The 23880-nt window shown below is 44.6% G+C and overlaps 1 protein-coding gene across 2 annotated transcripts in view; it reads right to left on the bottom strand.

Moving 5' to 3' along the window:
• Positions 1-23880, bottom strand: part of LOC311235944 (glutamine--fructose-6-phosphate aminotransferase [isomerizing] 1) — a 77164-nt gene that overhangs the window by 41296 nt on the left and 11988 nt on the right. The window contains exons 2-6 of one of the 2 annotated variants that reach the window (XM_084323483.1): positions 7832-7939; positions 5737-5844; positions 5428-5562; positions 1744-1802; positions 1494-1628 (exon numbers count right to left, since the gene is read on the bottom strand). In XM_084323483.1, the coding sequence (XP_084179609.1) occupies positions 1494-1628; positions 1744-1802; positions 5428-5562; positions 5737-5844; positions 7832-7939 (545 nt within the window). The remainder of the gene's footprint in view (positions 1-1493; positions 1629-1743; positions 1803-5427; positions 5563-5736; positions 5845-7831; positions 7940-23880) is intronic. The other variant, XM_084323484.1, reaches the window with a different exon arrangement.

The following is a 23880-nucleotide window of genomic DNA, read 5'->3' as shown; positions in this document are numbered from 1 at the left end:
CCCCATGACACTATCCCGGCACCAACAACCCACAAGAATATTGTTTTGTCTAGCTATCAGTTGTTGCGGACCACATTATATTATAATAATACTAATAATAGGCTACATTTATTATGTTTAATTAAAAGAATATACAACGTGAGAAGTAGGGCTGACCTTCGATTTTTTTTGGAATTCAAAGCTTCGGGCCGAGATTCGATAAAGATTCGAAGCTTTGAGATTAAAAAAATTAAAATTAAATTTTTTTTTGGGACCTGTACAGCACTTTGTTCAACTTTGTCAGTGCTGTAAAGTTTAAACCTTTTTAAATCTTAGACAAACAAAACACTGCTTTCATGAAATATTGTAAGCCGTCATTTGAGGCTTTATAAAAGCAGCACAATGAACACAAATCTGTCAGTGCAGAGTCCGACCTCATCTTAAATAACAAACAGCATTGCTTGTTGTAGTTAACAAAGAGAGGCAGTGTTGATTTTGCAAAAAAAAAAAAAAAAAAAATTAATATATATATTTCTTTTATATTTTTTTTTTTAATAATCGCATTTTTTATTTTTTTCATATTCGAATCCCATGCCCATCGAACGAAGCTTCGAAGTATTTAAGACAGCCCTAGTGAGAAGACGCAACTTTTACCTTAATGAGTTTTTGTAAAAAGCTCATGGTACACCAACTGACTGCCCTGGACTCGTACACCAGTCTCAAGAAAAACAGCAACACTGCACTATCTACTTCGGGATAAATCCATTTTTGGGACATGGAAACGTAGGCTACGTGACATAACATTTAATGAGGGTATGAGTAATGCCTGGCACGCACTAGAATATATTCAAAATCCTAATCGATATCGAAATGGTGCCCACTGCACACATTACGTCATATTTCACAGTTTTCTGTCTTTCATTTGTTAAAACGCATTACACGGCTTTGCCAAAACAGGGCACTGAGCACTTGGAGGATTACACTCAGGTCTCGACTCTCTGAACCAAAACCTTTCGGTAAGAAATGTACCACCACCGTGTTCACCATCAAAAACGACCTGCGTCTTTGTTGGGAGCCCTAGCAATATTAGTAAAAAAAAATTGCAAGTTGTGCGTCGAGAGAAAAGAGAAAGAAATTAGCAATTTGGCATTTTCTCTCCTCTCCTATCTCAGCTCCACTACATTTTCAAAAGTCTAGAGAAAGCTCAACTCATCATGGTCATGAGTGATGCATGTCAAATTGATTACATTCATCACTGTGTGTGTGCCTTTGTAGACTTATTTCAGAACCACAACCCGAGACACGCTGCTTCTATCAGTCTACGAAACACAGCGATCTGTCTAAACACACACGTCACGCAGTGAACCACATTTGCTCGGTTCACTGTGAAAGCCGGCAGAATGAAGGTTCTTCTTTGCAGCATTATTATGGGATTTCCGTGTGAAAAGGGCTGGTGTGTGTGTGCGCGCGTAGAACAGGGTAAAGTAAACAGCTGCGGATGAGCAGGCCCTCACCAGCTGCTGGGTAACGCGTTCCACCAGGGTGGCGAAACTGATGTCGTCGCTCTCCCTGTTGTCAAACATGTACTTCACCAGTTTGGCAATGGTCTCAGTGTCCGTCTCAGATTCAAATTCATAGCCTTTGCTCTCCTGTAGAAATGGAAAGAGCCAATGATAGTTGAGTTGAATAATCCATTCATAATAAAACTTATTTCTTAGTAATATGATATATGAAATAGACATGAATAAATAATTAATTGCTCACCAGAAATTTCCTCAGGTCTTTGTAGTTGGTGATAATTCCATTGTGAACGACAATGAACTCTGTACGAGAGAGATAGATCATGATACACTAGCTTATATCAACGATATACCAATTTATGCCATTATGTAATTCTAATACTGGTAAACAAGTCTGCAGGGCGTCTTTTCCACATAATATTTGTATTTAATGAGGTAGACAGAGAGATACTTCTGGTGGGGTTCTCTCCTACGCCAGCATGAGACTCCAGAGGTTTAACCACTATACAATTTCTTGTTACTTTCATCAACATAAGCCCTATTTCGACCACAGGAACTTTCTCCAAGAACTGGGATGGATGGATTGATTGATAGTACATAACAACTGCTAAGAGGATGAAGACCAGAAAAATACTTTCGTCTTGTTTACATAAGGGTCCTCCATTTTCAATTAATCAAGACATTTATGACATACAACACATGTTTTTTGAGGGATTTTGACATTTAACTGGGCCAGTTTCTAATTGCAGCCACCCGTAGGTGCTCTTTGAGAGCGGTTTTGAAGGAGGGTAGGGATTCACATTCCTTTACGGCTGTGGGTAGGGCGTTCCACATTATTGTGGCATAATTGTGAAACGTGTTTAGTCCCTTGTTTGAGCCGAATCTGGGTTGAATGTGATTTGTGGAACTCCCTCTGGTGTTGTTATCGTGGACTTCACTGACCTTTAGGAAGTATTTCGACAGGTACATGGGTATCTTAGTGGTGTAGTGTATCTTGTAGACCAGGCCCATTGCAAGTTGCTGTACTCTGTTGTCTACTCTAAGCCATCCTAGACTGTCAAAATGGGCAGGGGTAAGGTGGGTTTTAGGAGTAAGGCCAAGCAGTAGTCTGACCAGTTTGTTTTGTGATGTTTGTAGCCTTGTTTTTAGGGCCTTTGGTAGTACCATGAGGTGCATGAGTTGCAAGCATAGTCGTAGAACCCTTGAATGAGTGCTCCTGTTAGACCCTTTTGAGGAACTCTGTGTGTTTCCATAGCAGAGACCAGGGTCTGAATTAAGTTCTGGCGACATTATTTTACCGCCCCAAAAGGTCCCTGCTCTGGGTAGTTTCCAAAAGTACAGGAACTATGGGTGTGGGGCTTGCAGCACTAAACAGGGGCGACGGTTTGATTCCGGCTCCTACCGGCAGTTTGTCAAAGTGTCCTTGCATGGTTGCCTCCACCATTGGTGTGTGAGTGCGAGGCATAAGTTGTAAAGCGTTTTGGATAAAAGCATTATATAAATGCAGTCCATTTAAACATTGATTGGTCGAGTACTCAACAGTATTATTATTATTAAAAAAATTGTATCGCCATTTTCAAAGATCTGCAGCAAATCAGTCCTTTTTTTTGTTCATCGATATACCTGTGCATTAAAAAAAAATCCCCCAATAAATCTTAGTTACATCAATATTGTGCTGTCAGAACAGTCTTATGTTAGCAGGTTACGTATTTAAAGTTAGTTATTGGCCACTTTAACACTCATGATATTGTTATCAACCAGGAAAGGTTTAGTGAAACTCATAATATTTTTTGCCCATTTACATTTAGTAATTTAGCTGACACTTTTATCCAAAACTACTTACAAATTGTGAACAACAAGTTAGCAGGAAGGGTACATCTCTGGCAGCTAAGGGTCAGTGGTATTGTTCATCTAGCAGTGTCGAACTTGAGTGCTTCACTCTGAGTGCATAGTTGTAAAGACATAAGCATAGTAGGTAGTAGTATAGGCATTAGTATAGTACAGTGGTTCTCAAACTGTGGTACGCGTACCACTAGTGGTACTTGGTGGTACTGCTGGTGGTACTTGAAAACATTTACAAAAAAGCAATTTTTTTTTTTTTGTCAGGCCACTGAACTTAGAAGCAGGCCAGGCCAGTGTTTCTGGTTGCGGTGGCACGATAGTTAGATAACCTAAGTGGGGAACAACCAGGAGATCACTGTGACAGAGAGTAATGCAGTCTAAACAGTCATAAATCTTTAATTCAACTTCAGCCCTGATCATAACCATTTATTTTTAGATTTTTTTGTAATGTCAGATAAAAAATGAAGTACTCCCACTTTTCTGAAAAGAGTTGGTGTTAAATCTGACATTACAAAAAATACATCAAAATCTGTGTTGCTGCTAATCATTGACACATGCCTAGCCTGTAATAATCCCCCCCAGAAAAATGTACTTTGCATTTGATATATTGAAAATATTTAACTTTGTGTTTTTTTTACAATAATTTGTGATGCCATCACACAAACTGGCATTTAAAGGGTAAACATTCAAAAATGTATTGAATATGTGTTTTCTTTTCTTTTTTACAATAATTTGTGATGCCCATCACAAACACTGGCATTTAAAGGGTAAAAATTCAAAAATACCTGCACCAGAATGCAGGAAATTAAGTTTTTCTAACTAAATGTGTGTGTGTGTGTGTGTGTGTGTGTGTGTGTGTGTGTGTGTGTGTGAGAGAGAGAGAGAATGACGGACAATTGCTTGCTGTGTGAGAGATAGAGAGAGAATTAAGTACATTTGAGAATGTTAGTTATTATGTTCTCAATGCCCCTTGCATTGTATGAGTTGTGTGGAAGCGTTTGCTAGTTCTAGTGCTATCCCTTTGTACATTGTGTGTCTGACAAAAGTTAACAATAAATAATGGTATTAGGAATACATTTGCCTCCTGCGTGAACTGTGCATAGCTGAATAGACTGTATTTTAACGCCGGTCATATGGTGGTACTTGGAGAGCCAGCTACGTTCTCAGGTGGTACTTGGTGTAAAAAGTTTGAGAACCACTGGTATAGTAGATAGTAGTAGAGACAAAGTAGCATAGTAAAACACAGTAAGGTTGTTTTTTTCTTTTTTGAATTCAGGGTATAGTGATTTATGCACAAAAACAATATTTTTTTATTTTTCAATATTATGTCAGAAGTTTCATGTTTGTAGGTTACCGGTAAGTATTAAAAGCAAGAATTTGGCATTTTTTGTGTGCAATTATTTTTTAACATGTTTGCATTCTCATTTCTCATGTTGTTATTAACCAGGAAATGCTTTGAAACTGCCATCACCACATTGCTTTCTCACTACACGCCCAGCCACTGTTTGTCTCCGGGGAAGGAGCACTGACCGGGGAATGAGAGAATACAACCACCTAAACGGTCCACAAAAATAAGTTTGACACCATTTAAGGCAAGAAATAGGATATGCAATTGCTGGATCTTAATTCATATTTGATCTGTAATGCCTAGTTTGACAGTGTTTGATCTGAATTTCACAAGCCAGGCAAGCCACAGTGGTCTTATCAACCAAGAAATGCACATGTCACACCTAACCTTATCAATGTTGTTGCACGTTCCAGTTCAGGGACAAATATATGTGAATATATGGCAAAAGTGTATGCCGGGAATATTGGTCTGTTCATTTAACCCGTGGTCACAAAGATCTGATCAGAGAAAACAGTCCTTCGTGTTCTAGTATAGTTAACCATTATTGAGACACTGGCATGCCCGATTGAGACCTTTTTCATATGTCAGCGGACTAATCAGTTTAATTTTCATGGATCTTTCTACTGCGGTTGAAAGGCAGACAACAATGGGCTGAACAAACCTTTTAGTTCCTTAAAAAAGGTAGTTCCTGGGACTAAAGGTTCCGGGTACTTTGGGTTAAAACGTGGCATAACTAACCATTGCCTTTGTCAGATCTCTGTGGGTGGCTGTTGATCGGGCTGGGAGCACCGTGGGTGGCCCAGCGTGTGTGAGCGATGCCAAGGTGGACATCAAATTCCACCTCCAGGTCAACATCCTGTTGCTCTGTGTACCCAAAAGACAACAGACATCTTTATATTATAAAATGTATAAATAAATTGAATATCAAAGACGTGTAATTCCCTAATGCTTGATTATTTTCATTTAGTTTAAAATCACATAATCTAAATGCTGACAGATGTACATGATTGACAGATAGAGGTACTGAAACCCCTCGAAGATGCTTACTGTGGATCTCGTCGTCGAGAGCCTTGACTTTTCCTCGCTGCTTGATCAGCTGGATGGACTTGGCATTGGCTTCCCAGTCCTTGCTGTTTCCACCATCGATTCCCACACCTAAATGAAAAGCAAGGATATCATCATATAATTATATAATATATCATATAATTCGGCTTGCATCAAAAATAAACTATGGTAGCAGTTACACCGTCCTTTGCTAATGCGTACGTCGTATGTACAGCTTGCCTTGGTTTGTAATTCAAAGTGTGACCACTTTGGCCAAGTGATGAGGAAACCACTGTCGAGACCCTCTTCTTGGGACCAAGTAAGGTTTCGTCGATAATCCAATGTACAGTTACCCAACCCCCCCCCACCACCACCTCCAATGTACAGTTTCCACCCCCCACCCCACCTACCCAACCCCCCCCTCCACCCCACCTACCAACCTCATACCTACCAACCTCCTCCAGTGTACAGTTTCTTCGTCTGGTAGGTCATAAATGTATAGATGTAGCAGTACTGTCTATCATCTGTATGTCATATGTTATGATGAATTGAAAATGGGGGACCCTGATGTAAACAAGACAAAAGTCTTTCTCTGGTCTGCATCCCCTTAACAATTGTGTGTATTGAGCTGTACTGTATTGAACCCGTTCTGCAATCTGTTATACAATTTTCAATCAATCGATGCTCAAGATGTTTGCGAGAACATTATTATTATCTTTTTCCCCCTCTTTTTCCCGATTTTTCTCCCATCCCACCCTTCCTGGTTGTTGCGCACTTTCCCCTACTGTTGGTCCGAGAGACCGGAGACTGTCACATGCTTTCCTCCGACGCATGTGCAGCCTGGGGCAGGCCAGCCTGGCCGCGCAGATTCTCACCGGGGAGAGTGTAGCATGTGGGAGGCCACACTATCTCTCCCTAGATCCTACCCTTGCTGAGCAGGCGCCCCGACCGAACTGTAGGGGTCGCTGTCCACAACGCCCAGGACCCACCCTTCAGCTTTCCCACCCTCTAATACTGCCAATTGTATTAGTGTGAGCGGCCAGCCAAGCTGATAGCAACGCCGGGAGCTGGATTCGAATAGGCAAATCCAGCATCTCCGGCGTTGGTGACGAACGCAATCTCCGCTACGCCACCTGACCGCCCCGTAGGTGTTCTTTGAGAGTGGTTTTGAAAGTGGGTAGTGATTCACATTCCTTTACAGCTTTGGGTAGGGCGTTCCACATTGATGTGGCATAATTGCGAAACGTGTTTAGTCCCTTGTTTGAGCCGAATCTGGGTTTAACATGATTTGTGGAGCTCCCTCTGGTGTTGTGATCGTGGTATTCACTGACCTTTGGGAAGTATTTTGACATGTACATGGGTACCTTGGTCGTGTAGTGTATCTTGTAGACCAGGCCCATTGCAAGTTGCTGTACTCTGTCGTCTACTCTAAGCCATAGTCTGACCAGTTTGTTTTGAGATGTTTGTAATTTTGTTTTTAGCGCCTTTGAGGTGCTTTGGTACCATGAGGTGCAAGCATAGTCGTAGTACCCTTGAATGAGTGCTCCTGCCAGAGTCTTCAGGGTATTCTTGTTTACCAGAGAGGATATCCGGTACAAGAATAGAGTTCGTTGGTTGACTTTTTTGATTACATTGGATGCCATTTTGTCACAGGAAAGATTTGCCTCTAGGATGGAACCCAGGTAGGTAATTTCATCTTTCCTTGTGACAATATTGTCACCCACTGTAACTGAGAAGCCGTCGGTCTTGCTGAGTTTGTTATTTGTAGTCACCAATTACCTGATTCAATTAGATTTTCGATTCACAGAGGTCCCGATTCGATTTAATTCAATTCAATTGGTATGATATATTGATTACATTAGGCTTGATGCCACTGGTTGCGGAGAGCCAGGTACCTGCCACATTGTTGTGAAAGAATGTAATTTGGTCAACAGAGTTTCTGTAGTAGTTCAGACAGAGACGTCTGCGGGACGGGAGGGATAACAAGTCTTCACACATCCACTGAAAAAAGGCATTAAAAGATCCATCTTGGGATTTTAAGAATCGAATTGATTGAAATGAAATTATTCAATGTAGATTTCCCCCCGGCCCTACTCACCAGCAGAGTCATAGCCGCGGTACTCCAGACGTTGCAGGCCTTTGAGCAGAATCTCAAGGATCTCACGGCGTGTGCGTGGCACGTGGTAGTTCAGATAGGCAAAGATTCCTGGGGGAAAGAAAGATGTAGGTTAAGGCTTTTGTATTCCTAAAGCAACACTAACATAACTGACTCCCCTCGGTCCGTCCAGTGAAAAGAGTCACTTTACTAGAGTAAATGGTAAATTTATATAGCGCTTTAAAATGTTTGTTCCTCACATTTGACCCATTAACTCACATTCACAGCAGAGCAATTAAGGGTTAAGTGTCTTGCTCAAGGACACTTCGACATGCTGCCCGGGAGGAGTGGGAATTGAACGGGGAACCTTCCGATTACCAGACGGCCGCTCTACCTCCTGAGCCACTAGTAGTGGACATGGGGTAGTGAAATTATACTGTAGGCTTGTATAGTTCCATCAGCGAGTGCATGGAATCATCTTCACTGAAAATGTCCCAACTATGAAAACACTCAATATGACCAAAGGGTGGCTGGAGCAAAGATGATGGCAGGGGTTAACTTATCGCAACCTCAGCATAGCCACAGCCAAAGCCAAGTCAAAAACATGACTGAAGTAAACTCCTACCATTTCTAATTCAAGTTTCTTTAATAGTTGTCATACAGAAGTACAGAATACTTTCATACAAAATGCTTCTTACTGTTACGCTCCAGAGACTGTGCTAGACAAGATAGTATCAAATAACATAGTATAGCATGTAATTTAGAAGAAGAAAATGAGGTCACAGTGTTCGGTATAGACATATGTACAATGTTCTGAGTTACCATATAATATACAATACTATGCAGTGTACTAATGTACAGTACTATATAGTGCAAAGCAGAAATGGGATGAGGTACAATTTAGGTACAATTTACAGTAAGGTGTACGAGTTGTAGTGCAATCCTTCATCAATAAATATAAAGTGTGGGGAGTGGGTGCTACAGTGTGTTTGTTTAAAGTGGGTGTGTGCTATAAAGTGTGTGGAGTGGGTGCTACAGTGTGTCTGTTTAAAGTGAGTGTGTGCGTGTGGATGTGTGTGCTATGTGCGTTTGGTGGTTGTTGTTGTAGTGTTCATTGTTCGTTTAGCAGTCTGATGGCCTGGGGATAGAAGCTTCTTCTGAGTCTTTCTGTGCTCGCCTTGAGACTCCGGTATCGCTTGCCTGACCGCAGCAGTTCAAAGAGGCAGTTGTTCGGGTGACTGGAGTCTTTAATGATTCTCTTAGCCTTGCCCTTGCAACGCTTGTTGTAAATGTTCTGGAGGGTGGGGAGCCCCCCTCCAATTGTGCGTTCGGCTGAACGTGTCACTCTTTGTAGTCTGCTTCGGTCTTGTGCAGTGCTATTCCCAAACCAGGAGGTGATGTTGCCAGTCAAGATGCTCTCTATTGTACATGAGTAGAAGTTCTTAAGGATCTTCTGACTGACTTGGAACTTCCTTAGGCGCCTGAGGAAGTATAAGCGTTGTCGTGCCTTCTTCACAACACTGTCAATGTGTGTGGTCCATGTCAAGTCCTCGGATATGTAGGCTCCGAGGTACTTAAAGCTGTTGACTCTCTCAACCGGTGCCCCGTCGATGCTGAGGGGGCTGTAGTCCTTGACCCCCGACCTCCTGAAGTCCACAATCATCTCCTTTGTTTTGCTGACGTTCAGGGAGAGGCTGTTATCCTGGCACCATCCCGCCAGGACCTTGACCTCTTCCAGGTAGGCCCTCTCGTCGTTGGCAGAGATCAGGCCCACCACCACTGTGTCGTCAGCAAATTTGATGATTGTATTGCTACTCCGCTGAGCCACACTCCTGGGTAGTGAGGCGACAGAATGTCCAACCAAGATCTACTCGGAGACTATTAAGGAAGTTCAGAGTATCGGGGAAGATACTCCACTCCTTCTATTCCAGGGCTGTAGAGAGCATTCTGACTGGAAACATCACTGCCTGGTTTAGAAACAGCACGGCCCAGGACAGAAAGGCCCTACAGAGAGTGGTGCGCTCAGCAGAGCATAATACAGGTATTGCACTACCACCCATGCAGGACTTATACAATAGGAGGTGCAAATCCAGAGCCTGCAGAATAATGAAAGACCCACACCACCCCAACAAGAGCCTGTTCAAGCTGCTGCGGTCAGGCAAGTGCCTACGCACAAACACAGCAAGAACAGAGAGACTAAGGCTCAGCTTCTTCCCAGGCCCCAGGCCATCAGAACATTGAACTCTCCACACACAACAAGTACACATGAGCACACACATTCTGTATTCGCTCACACACAAACTGTCACTTTAAACACAATGGAAAGGACACTTTAAAGGAATGAGGAAAATAAAGGTCACTTTAAGGAAATAACTGTTGTGATAGTATAGTTTATAAAATAGCAAGTATAGTATAAGTGTTACAAAGGGTCAGATTAAACCGAATATATTTATTGCCTGAGATCCCATGTATAATATCTGCATATCGTTTGATATCCCTTGTATATTCCTTGTACAATATGCACTGAATATCCCTTTAGTCTACAGGACAGACCATAATATTCGTTCCCCTATTGGAAGCGATCCCCTGGCGCCAGGTACCGAGTAAAGCCTTACCCCCTCGAGCTGACTTAAAAGCTACCGCCAGGACTTGCCCAAACATGCCCGCTTTCGCCCAAGGCTACGAGACAGTGAGCAGGCTGGCACCATCGTTTACCCCCCGCATATATAAATATAGCGCAGCGAATACAGAACTCCCCTTGCAGTTCCTTCTCAGTTCGCCTTCAGTTCAGTCTGGTTCAGTTACCCAAGCAACGTCTCACCCACTACGCAACGTGGGCAGAGCAGGGCTCGCATGGCCCCAATATAGTCTCGTGTTATCCTAAATACGTCTGTTTGTCGTATCGTTCTCTATTTTATTAGTAAACCTTCATTACGAGTCAAAGACCACGTGGAGTGAGTAATTGTGCGTCGACATAGAGCACTTATTGCCCGTGCTAATAGTATAGTAACGTCAAGTTTAACCGTGCATTACCGCACCGGAGGATTTGCACCGGAGCAGCAGCACCACGGGGGATTTACACCCCGCCCGCAGTGCCACTTCTCCGGCAAGGATTATTATTCTTCATTCTTCACTAAGCTGCTGGAAGCAGAGAACCGCCTACACCCACTGCTGTGGGATCTCCAGCCCGTGGGGACATCACTCGAGCCCGCTTCTGTCGCACCAGAGGCACCACGGCTCTCACCTACACGGCGCGCATCCTGGGACCAGGTTGCCTCTCCCCGCTGCTCCAGGGATGACATCGCCTCCGTGAACCATTGACTTGCCTAGAGCTTTGCCTCCCTCTGCTGGCTTACAACCGGTAGTACCCCCTATCCCAGAATAACCATAGAGATAATCCTTAATATTCACCATTTGATTTGCCTGCACATTCTATTTGCCTTATAAGCGCAATCTAAGCAAAGTATATTATGTAACAATATTCCCTTTGATGTAATAAATATTCTAACCGAGTATTTTGTGTGGAAAACAGTGTTATTGTTGGTGTTCTAATCTAAAATACTTATGTACAGTATTGGCCAGGAGTACATAGACGGTAGTGATTAATGATATCAGTACTTGATTAATACAGTCAGGGAATTGTACCCCTCAGTTACAATTGGTCCTTCGAGCCGGAGATAATAATTAGCGTAATATTAATATAATAATGCCGATGACGAACACTCCACAAACGGTTCTCCTAAGCTAGATCGCCCGCAGCGCAGACGACAGCCACCTCCCTACCTAGAGGCATACTCTGTCAGTCCAATACCTAGCTTTAAAGGGAAGTTAAACGCGGAAAAAGTAGAAAGTAAAATTATGTCTGACCTTAACGACCAGGTTACCCCGACCACAGAGGCCCTAGTGGGTGCTAATGTAACTGACCAAGCTCACGGTGGGGACCAGGAGGGAACTGACACGACTTTACCCCCAGACAATACCGAAGAAATAGCCCCCGGTCAGCTCCGGGAGGAAGACAACCCTAAAGAGACGCGCACCCAGGAGACGGATCTCCTCGGTACGCAACCGGAGAACGGATCTCCAACCAGTACTGCCGGGAGCCGATCGCCCCGAACGGCGTCTTCCCCCAGCGAGGCGGACAAGATGCTGGCGCAAGCACTCATCGCCACCCTGGCAGCCTCCACCGAACGCGATCGACTTCAAGCGCAACAGACGTGCGAGCGCGAACATTACGCAGGTGAGCGAGAGCGCTTCCAGGCGCAACAAAGGAGCGAGGACGACCGAATAAGGCTGGAGACCAGACGCCTCCAGACAGAAGAGAACATCGAGAGAAGCCGCGCCGACGTCGCAAATGCACAGCTCCACGCCGCCCATGCCAGCGCCAATGCCCAGCGCGACGTCGAGAGAAGCCGCGCCGATGTCGCAAATGCACAGCTCCACGCTGCCCATGCCAGCGCCAATGCCCAGCGCGACGTCGCCAACGCACAGCGCGACGCTGCCCAGGCCAGCGCCAATGCGCAGCGCGACGCCGCCAATGCCCAGCGCGAAGCAGCGCGCGACGCAGCCCATGCCCGGCGCGAGGCAGAGCGCGACCGGCTGCAGGCGGAGCTGATGGACAAACTGGTTGCCATGGCGACACCCCCTCACTCCGCACGGAGCTCTCAGAGGTCGTCAAGACACGGGTCTAGGACACATTCCCCTACCCGACGAAGCGACCCGGGACCCCGCCAACAGGAGGAGCCTGCCCACGTCTCTGAACCCCCTCCCCAGCCGGTCCATACGAGACCTAGCAACCGGGTAACGGAACCGGACCACGCCGAGAGACTGAACAGACGACTCCAGGTCCTAGCAGAGGAAGAGGAGGATGAGGATGAGGAGTGTCAAGCCGACCAGCAGCAACGTACTCTGGCCCAGGAGGCCCAGTACAGCGCCGACCAGCAGCAACGTACTCAGGACCAGGAGGTCCAGTACAGCCCAGAAGTCAGCCCCGAGGCCCTGCGCTACAAACCCCCGACTCAACTCACCGTCAGCCCCGCGGAACAGCACCTGGGTACCCGACCTTCGGTACCCACCAAGTACCAGCCCAAGACGACATGCAAGAGGAGACTCGCCTAGGAGGCCTCTCCCCCAACGCTCACCGATGTGCCAGTCATCCATGACATCATACATTGCCACGCCGTCATTTCCCGACTTCGCCTATGAGACTCGAGCACAGTACACGGAGCTCCGGATGTGCCTAGAGACAATGATGGTGGATGTCACTGGTGAACGCCACAAGTATGCAATATTACTGAAGCACCTGAAAGTACCGCGAGCGCACAATATAGCGCTAGCCTATGCTACCTCTACGACCCCATACACAGCGGCCCTTGCAGCGCTGGACCAGAGATATGGACGTATATGGGATTACGTAATAGAAGAGATAAGGCATATTGACCGCCTACCCCCAGCCACAGACAATCGCTCACTAGACGACCTGTCAATCAAAGTGCAGTCCCTGGTGGGGATGCTGGGAGCGCAACGGGAGAAGGGCAGGCATGAGCTATACGCCAACTCTAACGTTGAGAGGATTTTGGAGAAGCTGCCACCCGCAAGACAGGAGCGCTTTCGGCGGCAGAGGGACTACCGCGACCCCGACGGCCCCGAGCCATCCCTCCTTGATCTGGCCGACTTCCTGGCGAGAGAGGTCAGCAGCTTACGACTGGACACCTTCGGGCGGAGCACGCCAAGCTCCAGTGAGGGACCCAGGAGAATAAATGATGGAAGAAGATCGGTGACTGTTATGCACCAAGCCGAAGCAGTACCGCAGCACTCCAACCACAACACCCCCTCGACGAAAGAGGACCAGTGGAAGATTGAGTGCCAGTACTGTGAGGGAGAACATCGGCTCCATCAGTGCGAAGATTTCAAGAAGCTGACCACGGATGATGTGAGCCAGTGGGTCAAGGACCACCGCCGCTGCTTCCGCTGCGCGCGCAGCCACCTAGCAGCTGAGTGCCACCTGAAGAAAAAGTGCAGCAGGTGCGGTGGCACCCACCTGGAGGTCCTGCACGACATCAACAAGCGTCACCCAGGACAACCGAGTGGGCCCGTCGCGGTCATGTACCATGCCGAGGCGGTGGCACCAGAACCAAAGTTCCACCAGACCGCTCCCTGGTGTCCCGACTGCTACGGCAGACACTGGCGGACAAGGTGCGACTCGTACCATATAGAGTCTACGTCACCACCCGAGACAGGAGTGCTCCACATTGACCAGCACAGCGAGACCCCCCGTGTGCTCCTCAAAGTGGTCAGAGTGCTCCTGAGCCACGGGGACAAAGTCATGGACACTTACGCCGTCCTTGATGACGGGTCAGAGAAGACCCTTCTGCTCGCGTCCGCTGCAGCCCAGCTGGGACTGCGGGGGAGCGAGAACCAAATGACGATTCGGACAATAAGAAGAGATTTAAAGACGATAAAGGGCGAGAATGTCTCCTTCACTATCGCAGCAAGCGGGCAGCCAGAGCGACGGTACAAGATCACAAATGCTTTCACCAGCCAAGAAATAGGACTATCACAGTACACCTACCCCATCCCACAGCTGATGGATAAGTGTGTGCACCTGCGTCAACTACCTATCCCGCTTATAGACGGCGCCACCCCGACCCTGCTGATAGGCTCCGACCATGCAGACCTCATCGTCCCGATAGACCGGGTCCATACCGGAACCCGAGGCTGTCCTGCAGCAGTCGAGACCCGCCTAGGATGGACATTGCAAGGCCCCCTCGCTAAATCTCTCAACCGAACAGCAGCCACTAGTTGCCTCCACTCCAGAGAGACAGAAGAAGACACCGGCCTCTCCCCCATACAGCAGAGGCTATTGACATTAAGCGAGAGGCCCGTGAGAGAACCGTGGGTACCAGAGGGAGTTCGGAACTCCACCCCCCTCAGCTGCGCTCCAGACGTAGCTGACCTCGAACCCAGCACCCCAAGCGACTCCTTGACGGGGCGGCCGGGACCGGCCCCTCCTCACACGGGGTACAGAGCGAACAAGAGAAACAGACGGAGGAGGAGAAAGCACAGCCAAGCCCAGATCAAAGCAGTCTCAGGCCCGCTTCCTCCTAAGCCCCCCTTCATCCCGTCCAGTCGTCATGACCATAGACCAGTCACCACCCCGAGCTGCGTGGCCGGCCGGCCGCGTAAGCAAAGTGACCACTGGTGCCGACGGAAAGGTCAGAGTGGCAGAAGTGCTCGGCCAAGGGCGGATCTACAACCGACCCGTGGCGAGGCTGATAGAGTCGCCAAGGCTCCCCGACTTGCCTAATGACGACCATGACCCCTGACTTTGTGAACTGACCGACCCCTCACAGACATTGAGTAGTGGACAGTGCGGTTAATCTGTCCCTGCTTAGCTAATTAGGTGGGACTAATTAGGGGGCGGCTGTTACAAAGGGTCAGATTAAACCGAATATATATATTTATTGCCTGAGATCCCATGTATAATATCTGCATATCGTTTGATATCCCTTGTATATTCCTTGTACAATATGCACTGAATATCCCTTTAGTCTACAGGACAGACCATAATATTCGTTCCCCTATTGGAAGCGATCCCCTGGCGCCAGGTACCGAGTAAAGCCTTACCCCCTCGAGCTGACTTAAAAGCTACCGCCAGGACTTGCCCAAACATGCCCGCTTTCGCCCAAGGCTACGAGACAGTGAGCAGGCTGGCACCATCGTTTACCCCCCGCATATATAAATATAGCGCGGCGAATACAGAACTCCCCTTGCAGTTCCTTCTCAGTTCGCCTTCAGTTCAGTCTGGTTCAGTTACCCAAGCAACGTCTCACCCACTACGCAACGTGGGCAGAGCAGGGCTCGCATGGCCCCAATATAGTCTCGTGTTATCCTAAATACGTCTGTTTGTCGTATCGTTCTCTATTTTATTAGTAAACCTTCATTACGAGTCAAAGACCACGTGGAGTGAGTAATTGTGCGTCGACATAGAGCACTTATTGCCCGTGCTAATAGTATAGTAACGTCAAGTTTAACCGTGCATTACCGCACCGGAGGATTTGCACCGGAGCAGCAGCACCACGGGGGATTTACACCCCGCCCGCAGTGCCACTTCTCCGGCAAGGATTATTATTCTTCATTCTTCACTAAGCTGCTGGAAGCAGAGAACCGCCTACACCCACTGCTGTGGGATCTCCAGCCCGTGGGGACATCACTCGAGCCCGCTTCTGTCGCACCAGAGGCACCACGGCTCTCACCTACACGGCGCGCATCCTGGGACCAGGTTGCCTCTCCCCGCTGCTCCAGGGATGACATCGCCTCCGTGAACCATTGACTTGCCTAGAGCTTTGCCTCCCTCTGCTGGCTTACAACCGGTAGTACCCCCTATCCCAGAATAACCATAGAGATAATCCTTAATATTCACCATTTGATTTGCCTGCACATTCTATTTGCCTTATAAGCGCAATCTAAGCAAAGTATATTATGTAACAATATTCCCTTTGATGTAATAAATATTCTAACCGAGTATTTTGTGTGGAAAACCGTGTTATTGTTGGAGTGTTCTAATCTAAAATACTTATGTACAGTATTGGCCAGGAGTACATAGACGGTAGTGATTAATGATATCAGTACTTGATTAATACAGTCAGGGAATTGTACCCCTCAGTTACAATAAGGATATAGAGTAAAAACTGTATATTGTTAGAGCTGGGCCGTTAACGGCGTTAACGTGCTGCGTTAACGCTATACTAGTATTGCACGATAATATAATTAACGCATTAATCTAAAAAAAAAAAAAAAAAACAAAAAAAAAATTTTTTTACCTTTATTTACCCAGGGTAGGTTCGCTGAGCACAGATGCTCTTTTTCAGGAACGCCCTGCTTCACATTCACACAGTTCCATTCACACCTGGGAGCTGCCCAGTACAACCACAGTTGACACCATTGGCCACTGAGCAACTCCACTGGAGCAGTTGATTCAAGCCATGTCACATAGTTCAAGTTTGAAATGATTCTTTCTGTTTTGCTCCTGAGAGTGTGCTAGATACTGTACTGTACTGGTAATATTATTTATTTGTGTTAACTTCTGAATAAAACAACTTATTAAACACAAGTACATCTTATTGAACATTATTTTGATATTTCATTACCAATTATCATAGCAAAACAGCTTTTTCAAACAGTCTGTAATGCATTTTGGAAACGGGAGATGGGCTCATGGTGTAATGGGCCACCTGGCCTGAGAAACATAAGGAGGAAAGAAAAAGTAAGGACTTACTTCTGGTCATTATTTGGGTAGAACACTAGATTAAATCCAGGATTGCAGATAGATTAATCTAGATTAAAAAAATTAATCTATGCCCACCTCTAATTGTATAGTAGTGTACATAGGACCCAGTGCCTTAATTCGTAGCTAACATTGTATTGCATTATCTCAGGACTTTAACATTTCAATTTTATGTCTATTTTATTATTTAGTATTAGCGGGGATGGCCACCCACACGGGAGAAACCGGTCTGGATTCTGTACAATGGAAGTGCATCTATATGCGAGATAGACACCACTGCAAAATATTTGCACATTGCTCGTTGCACATCACACAACTGAACATTTTTGGGGGGGAACTGTACGTAGCAATTTTGTTATTTAAATGTTATACTAGTATAATATCTGATCCGGTTATCTGCACTACACACTTTTTAGAACTGTATATAGTCATCTTTATTTTAGTCATATTTTATTATTATTCAATGCAAATTTTATTGTATTTATATTATTGGAATAAATTGGGACCACAACAAATTCAGGTTCAGAGTTTTTATTTGCCACATGGAAGCAATACAATCATACAGTTTTCATACAAAATCATAAATACAGTTCTACCATGGGCAAAAGGAGCAGGAAGAAGAATAAATCTTATGGTTACCTGTAGGGATGCACCGAATGGGAAATTCTTGGCCGAAACCGATACCGAAAATAGGAAACAGTTGGCCGAAAACCGAAAGCCGAAAGGCCGAAAATGATTCATAGAATAGAATTTTTTTTTACCAATGTTGTTCAGCTACCCGATTATGGAAAAATATATGATTATGGCTAAACTTAACTTAAATAATAAATAATCACTATTATGAGTCTTTTTGTATCACAAACAGTACTGTATTTGCAAATCTGGTATGTCATAAATGTATATAGATAGACGTCTATCTGTATGTCATATATGTCCTGATGAATTGAAAATGGGGGACCCTGATGTAAACAAGACGAAAGTCTTTCTCTGGTCTGCATCCCCTTAACAATTGTGTGTATTGAGCTGTACTGTATTGATGTACCCATTCTGCAATCTGTTAATAAAGTTTTCAATCAATCAATCAGAGAGAGAGAGAAAGAGAGAGAGAGGCGGACATCTGTGCTCTACTGAGCACACCTTTCTAGTCCCCAGATGACTTTGGCACAGTAGACAGCGTCAATGTGAGAGAAACAATCCCTCCCCCTCTCGCTCTGAATAATATGCATATTAGATCACTCAGTGATATATATATAGTAAATAAGGATAAAGTATGTTAAAGACGCATTTATTGGACTTGTTGCGCGCAGAGTTTACATACTGTAGAAACAGCGCGACTCCCGAGGAGATGCATTGCTCCCGAGTCCCAAGAGGAGTATCACGCAGGACAGACAGCGTCAATGTGAGAGAAACAATCCCTCCCCCTCTCGCTCTGAATAATATGCATATTAGATCACTCAAGTGATATATATAGTAAATAAGGATAAAGTATGTTAAAGACGCATTTATTGGACTTGTTGCGCGCGGAGTTTACATACTGTAGAAACAGCGCGACTCCCGAGGAGATGCATTGCTCCCGAGTCCCAAGAGGAGTATCACGCAGGACTGAAGAGCTCACAGCGCGCATGTAATGAATCCGCGTTTTGATGACATCATCACAACAACACGCGTTAGGTTGCTTCTGTTTCGGTGATATATTTTCGGTGAAAAAACTCTTTCGGCCAAAAGCCGAAAGGCCATTTTTGGCCATTTTCGGCCGAAAACTTTCGGTGGCCGAATTTTCGGTGCACCCCTAGTTACCTGCCCCCTATTCCTAAACTAAACAAGTATCAGTTTCAGATTCATTTATTCATTTCAAACCATACAACCAGGGCACGAAATTAACTTTCTGACCGGCCAGTGGCGGGTAGATGGGAAAATTCTACACGCCAAGCATATTTCTTACCGGCCAAAAAATATACATAATATATATGTACAACAATTTATTTATGTTGCATGATCATGTACATTTATTTTGTATAATTTTTTTTACATTTAAATATCAACATTATCTGGCAATCCTCAGTAAATACCACACACACACACCAGGGTTTCCGTTAGAAAAAATTGTTGCCGGCCTCAGTGTCCGGTAGATTTCAATCTACCGGTCAAATGAGAGAAATTCCGGTCAGAGTTTATTGAGCTTAAAAACAATTGATAGGCAAAAGAAGGACAACAAAACAAAAGAATGACATCATCAAGGCATGTAGATTTATAATATTTTTACTTAAAACTAGGCTACTTTTGCGTATACAGTAATTATATTCCAAATAAAATAAGTCCAGAGACTCCGTGCTGCTGCCGACTTTAAATCAAATAGGTGTCTGTGGGCAGTCGCCCGACATTAATAAACAGCAGTCTGTTATAATCACATTTTTATGAGCTAACGAATTCCGTTATATTGGACATTTGTATTAATTATATCAAGCGAAGAACTGAGAAATTTGGCAGAGAGAGACGGCAACATTATCATGGCTTTGCATGACGACTCTCTCTCTCTCTCCACCGCCCAATGACTTATTTACGAGAGTATGTCGATGCAGAGCAGCAGATTCAGCCGTTTTCTGGCTCTATCTGGGGACCGCTCAGCAGCGCCCCCCACCCAACATTGAATTGAAAATGGCTGAATTGGATTACTGCATTGTGCTGCTGCTGCTCCGGCTCTGCAGCTTCACAAAAGTTTGCACACCCAGCACTAAGCTCTCGCTGACAACGTCGTTGTCATTATTAGAAGCAACGATGAAACAAATGTAATGATCGTTTCGTTCATCGCATAGGCTATTTAATTTTAGCCTATTTTAATACAATTCAAATAATCAAATTGTGCTTAGACTCAGGGAATTATTTTCACCGGACATTAAGACCAGAGAGATTAAATATGTCGGACTTCAACAGATTTTGCCGGTCAAATACCGGTAATTACCGGCTAACGGAAACGCTGACACAGAACCTACCCTGGTAAATAAAGGTTATACACAGAACCTACCCTGGTAAATAAAGGTTATGAATAGAACCTACCCTGGTAAATAAAGGTTATGAACAGAACCTACCCTGGTAAATAAAGGTTATAAACAGAACCTACCCTGGTAGTGTTGTCACGATACTGGAATTTCGACTTCGATACGATACCTTGAAAAGTATCGATACTTTGATACCATTTCGATATCAAAAAAATAAATAAAAATTATATATATATATTTTTTTTTTTTTTTTTTCTTTTTAAACAAATTTAGCTTTTGTTGCTGGTTGATTCTCCTCAGCTTCTCTCTGGTACTATAAGATAAGATAAATATAACACTTTTAAAACCCTTTGTTTATCTTTAGATCACACATTTAAAAAGAACTGTTCATCTCACTTCAATCATTTTTATTGCAGATGCAGAAGTTAGAACATAGTATTTTCTCAAGCAGACAGATGTAAACACTCACTGTAATCTGTGTTGCATGTACCTGACAAACTGAACTGTTTGTATTACAGTTGGTAACAGTTTTGATAAAGATAACAGGGCGAGGGCTATATGTGTAACATATATAACTTCACAACAGCAAAATTACTAGTACTAGTAGTAGTAAACAATTAAAACTTTTTTTTGCATTAGTGAAAACAATAAGGACACATTCAAAAGGCAGGGTAAGAAAAAAAGTGCAATCTTATGCATTTTCAAGTCAAGTTCTTCTTAGGTAGTGCATTACCTTCTCATACCATTACACCTACTAATACCACCTTCTCATACCTTCTCATACAACCTTCTAATACCTTCTCATACCACCTTCTCATACCACCTACTAATACCTTCTCATACCACCTTCTAATACCTTCTCATTACACCTACAAATACCTTCTCATACCACCTTCTAATACCTTCTCATACCACCTTCTAATACCTTCTAATACCTTCTCATTACACCTACTAATACCTTCTCATACCACCTTCTCATACCTTCTCATACCACCTACTAATACCTTCTCATACCACCTTCTAATACCTTCTCATACCACCTTCTCATACCTTCTCATACCACCTACACCTACTAATACCTTCTCATACCAACTTCTAATACCTTCATACCACCTACTAATACCTTCTCATACCACCTTCTAATACCTTCTCATACCTTCTACATTACCTAGTGATACACATAAAGCATAAGAGCCGTGGAAGGCTCGCCGTCGTCGGGTAGAGTAATCCAATATACAGGTCCAGTCGCTCTTGACCCGGAGCTCCTCGGATGCAATCACCACTAGGGGTCTGACCAGCCTGGATAAGCGTCCAGATAACGTCAGGAACGATGGGGGTACTGATAACTGTAGGACTCGAACCGAACGATGCACAATACCTACTTAGTACTTATACCTTATCATACCTTATATAAAGGCCTCAAGTAAAAAAAAAACTGCAATCTTATGCATTTTCAAGTAGCAGCCAGCAACTAGCAAATGAAACAATATTCTTCTTGAGGTAGGGCATTTAGACAGCAGAATGACTAAAACAATAATTCAAACTTTTTTGCATTAAGCACACATTCAAAAGGCACTAAAGTGCAAGTACAAAAAAAAAGTGCATTTTCAAGTTAAATTCTTTTTAAATAGGTAGTGCACTTATTCAACGGCCTCAGACTAATCACACATAAGGTGGTGCAAGTAGTGTAATAATGTACTAGCCTAAAGTTTCTTTACAACTTTCAGATTTTTTGCTAGGAACACCAGCATGTCAATGTGCTCCTCTGTAAGCCGTGCCCTTCTTGGACTGCAAATGAGCCCTGACGTACTAAATACACGTTCTGAAGCTGAGCTTGAAGCAGAGATGCACAAATACTTTTTCGCCAGCTGGGCAAGGTGAGGTAAAGTTCTCTCATGTGTCCTCCACCATGCGAGTGGGTCGTCTCCTGCGCTGAGTTCAGGCATCTTTTCATATATTGTGAACTCGTTTTTTAGTTCAGCCTCTGCGTCCTCTGCATCCTCGCCACCACCATGTTGACCCTTCTTTTCCCCCTGTATGCTGGTTAACAGTCCCTTCAGATCCGTTCTACTTTTCTTCGCTGGTACGCCTGGTAGTGGTAGTGGTTGCATGGCAGTGGCACATGGAGGAGGAGGAGCGGGTGTTTGTCTTCCTGTTTCAGTGCGAGTGTCCATCAGATTTACCTCGTCTCTTAACATAACAAAACTGTCCTTGAACCTTGGGTCGAGAAACGTGGCTGTGTTCAACACCAGCTGCAGAGCCCCGTCGACGTCGTTATATCGTTCGTTGAGATCTGTACCAATATTTTCTTTAAGTTCACATTTGAGGAGGCTGTCATTTTCCTCAATGGTCAAAGTTGAAGATAACTTCCAAATTAGGGGCAGGACAGAGGAGAGTGTGGTGTGCTTTTCACCACTAAGGGCATCAGTGAAAGAGCTGACAGGGCTCAATATATCTTTTACAGTCTCAAGAATTGTAATGTCTGAATCTTTAGGCATGAGGTGCCATTTCTTCCGATCGTCGGCTAGAACTGAACAGACCGCTTGCTGCTGTTCCAGAAATCTCGCCACCATTTGATACGCTGAGTCCCAGCGTGTCGGCTCATCATGGATCAGTTTGTGTTCAGGCAGTTGCAACTCTTTTTGCTTCTGCTTCAGCTGTCGGGACATCTTTGGTGACCTGCTGAAGGCAGACACTGTCTTTCTCAGCCTCGACAGTGCTGCAGACACACAGCCTATATCCAGACCCTTGCTAATGGCTAGGTGAAGGTTGTGCCCAAAGCAGGGGACCCATGTGAAGTCCTGCTTAAATGCTTTCTTGTTATTTGAGGCATTATCAGTGGTGATGCCACTGCCAGCCATATTTGACATGTCCAGCTTCCATGTTTCATGTACCATCTCCTCCAACGCCTCTCTCAAACTGTCCCCCGTGTGCTCTGAGTGCAGCCCAACACAGCCCAAACACCAGCTCTGCATGTCCCAGGATTCTGTAATAAACTGCAGAGTTACTGCCATGAATGTGGACGTGGCCCTGCTGGTCCACAAGTCAGTGGTGCATGAAAATAAGGGTTTCCCCCTAAGGCTCTCCATGATTTTGTCTTTTGTTTCATTATATAGGGCAGGGATTTCAGTTGACATGAAGTGGTTCCGTGAAGGAAGGGAATACTTGTTATTTAACTGTCCAAGCAGTTGTCTGAACCCATGTTTCTCAACAGTATAGACAGGGACCTGATCCATGCATATGTACTCTGCTACAGCCCTGTTAAGTTTCTTGGCTTCCTTTGAGTTTGCATGATACTTCCTTTGTTGTTCAAGTAATGCTGGTAGGGTAGGCTGCTGTGCTGTTGCTGGTCGATTCTCCTCAGCTTCTCTCTGGTACTATAAGAAAAGAGAAATATAAGACTTTTAAAACCCGTTGTTTCTCTCTAAAGAAAGAAATACATAGCAAACATGACTTAGTTATGCAATAGTGCTGCTGCTTTTTATTTGGTTAAAATATTTTAGTTAATAAGACTAAAATATATGACTACAACAATTTTCATTAGAGAGAGAGATTTCTCCGGGGCTGGTAACGTTAACCTCAGAGAGAGAGAGAGAGAGAGAGAGAGAGAGAGAGAGAGAGAGAGAGAGAGAGAGAGAGAGAGATTTCTCCGGGGCTGGTAACGTTAACCAACCTCGTGTCGAGTGTAGTATTGTATGACCTCGACATAACGTTTAAACGTAATTTTACTCCGTTTCCATGCGGTAGCCGGCTAGCTAGCATAAGCTAACAGA

Source organism: Notolepis coatsorum, assembly GCF_963971535.1.
Source record: "Notolepis coatsorum genome assembly, chromosome: 10".
NCBI lineage: Eukaryota > Metazoa > Chordata > Actinopteri > Aulopiformes > Paralepididae > Notolepis > Notolepis coatsorum.
The sequence above is the reverse complement of the archived record's forward strand: the minus strand, read 5'-3'. Positions and strand labels throughout refer to the sequence as shown.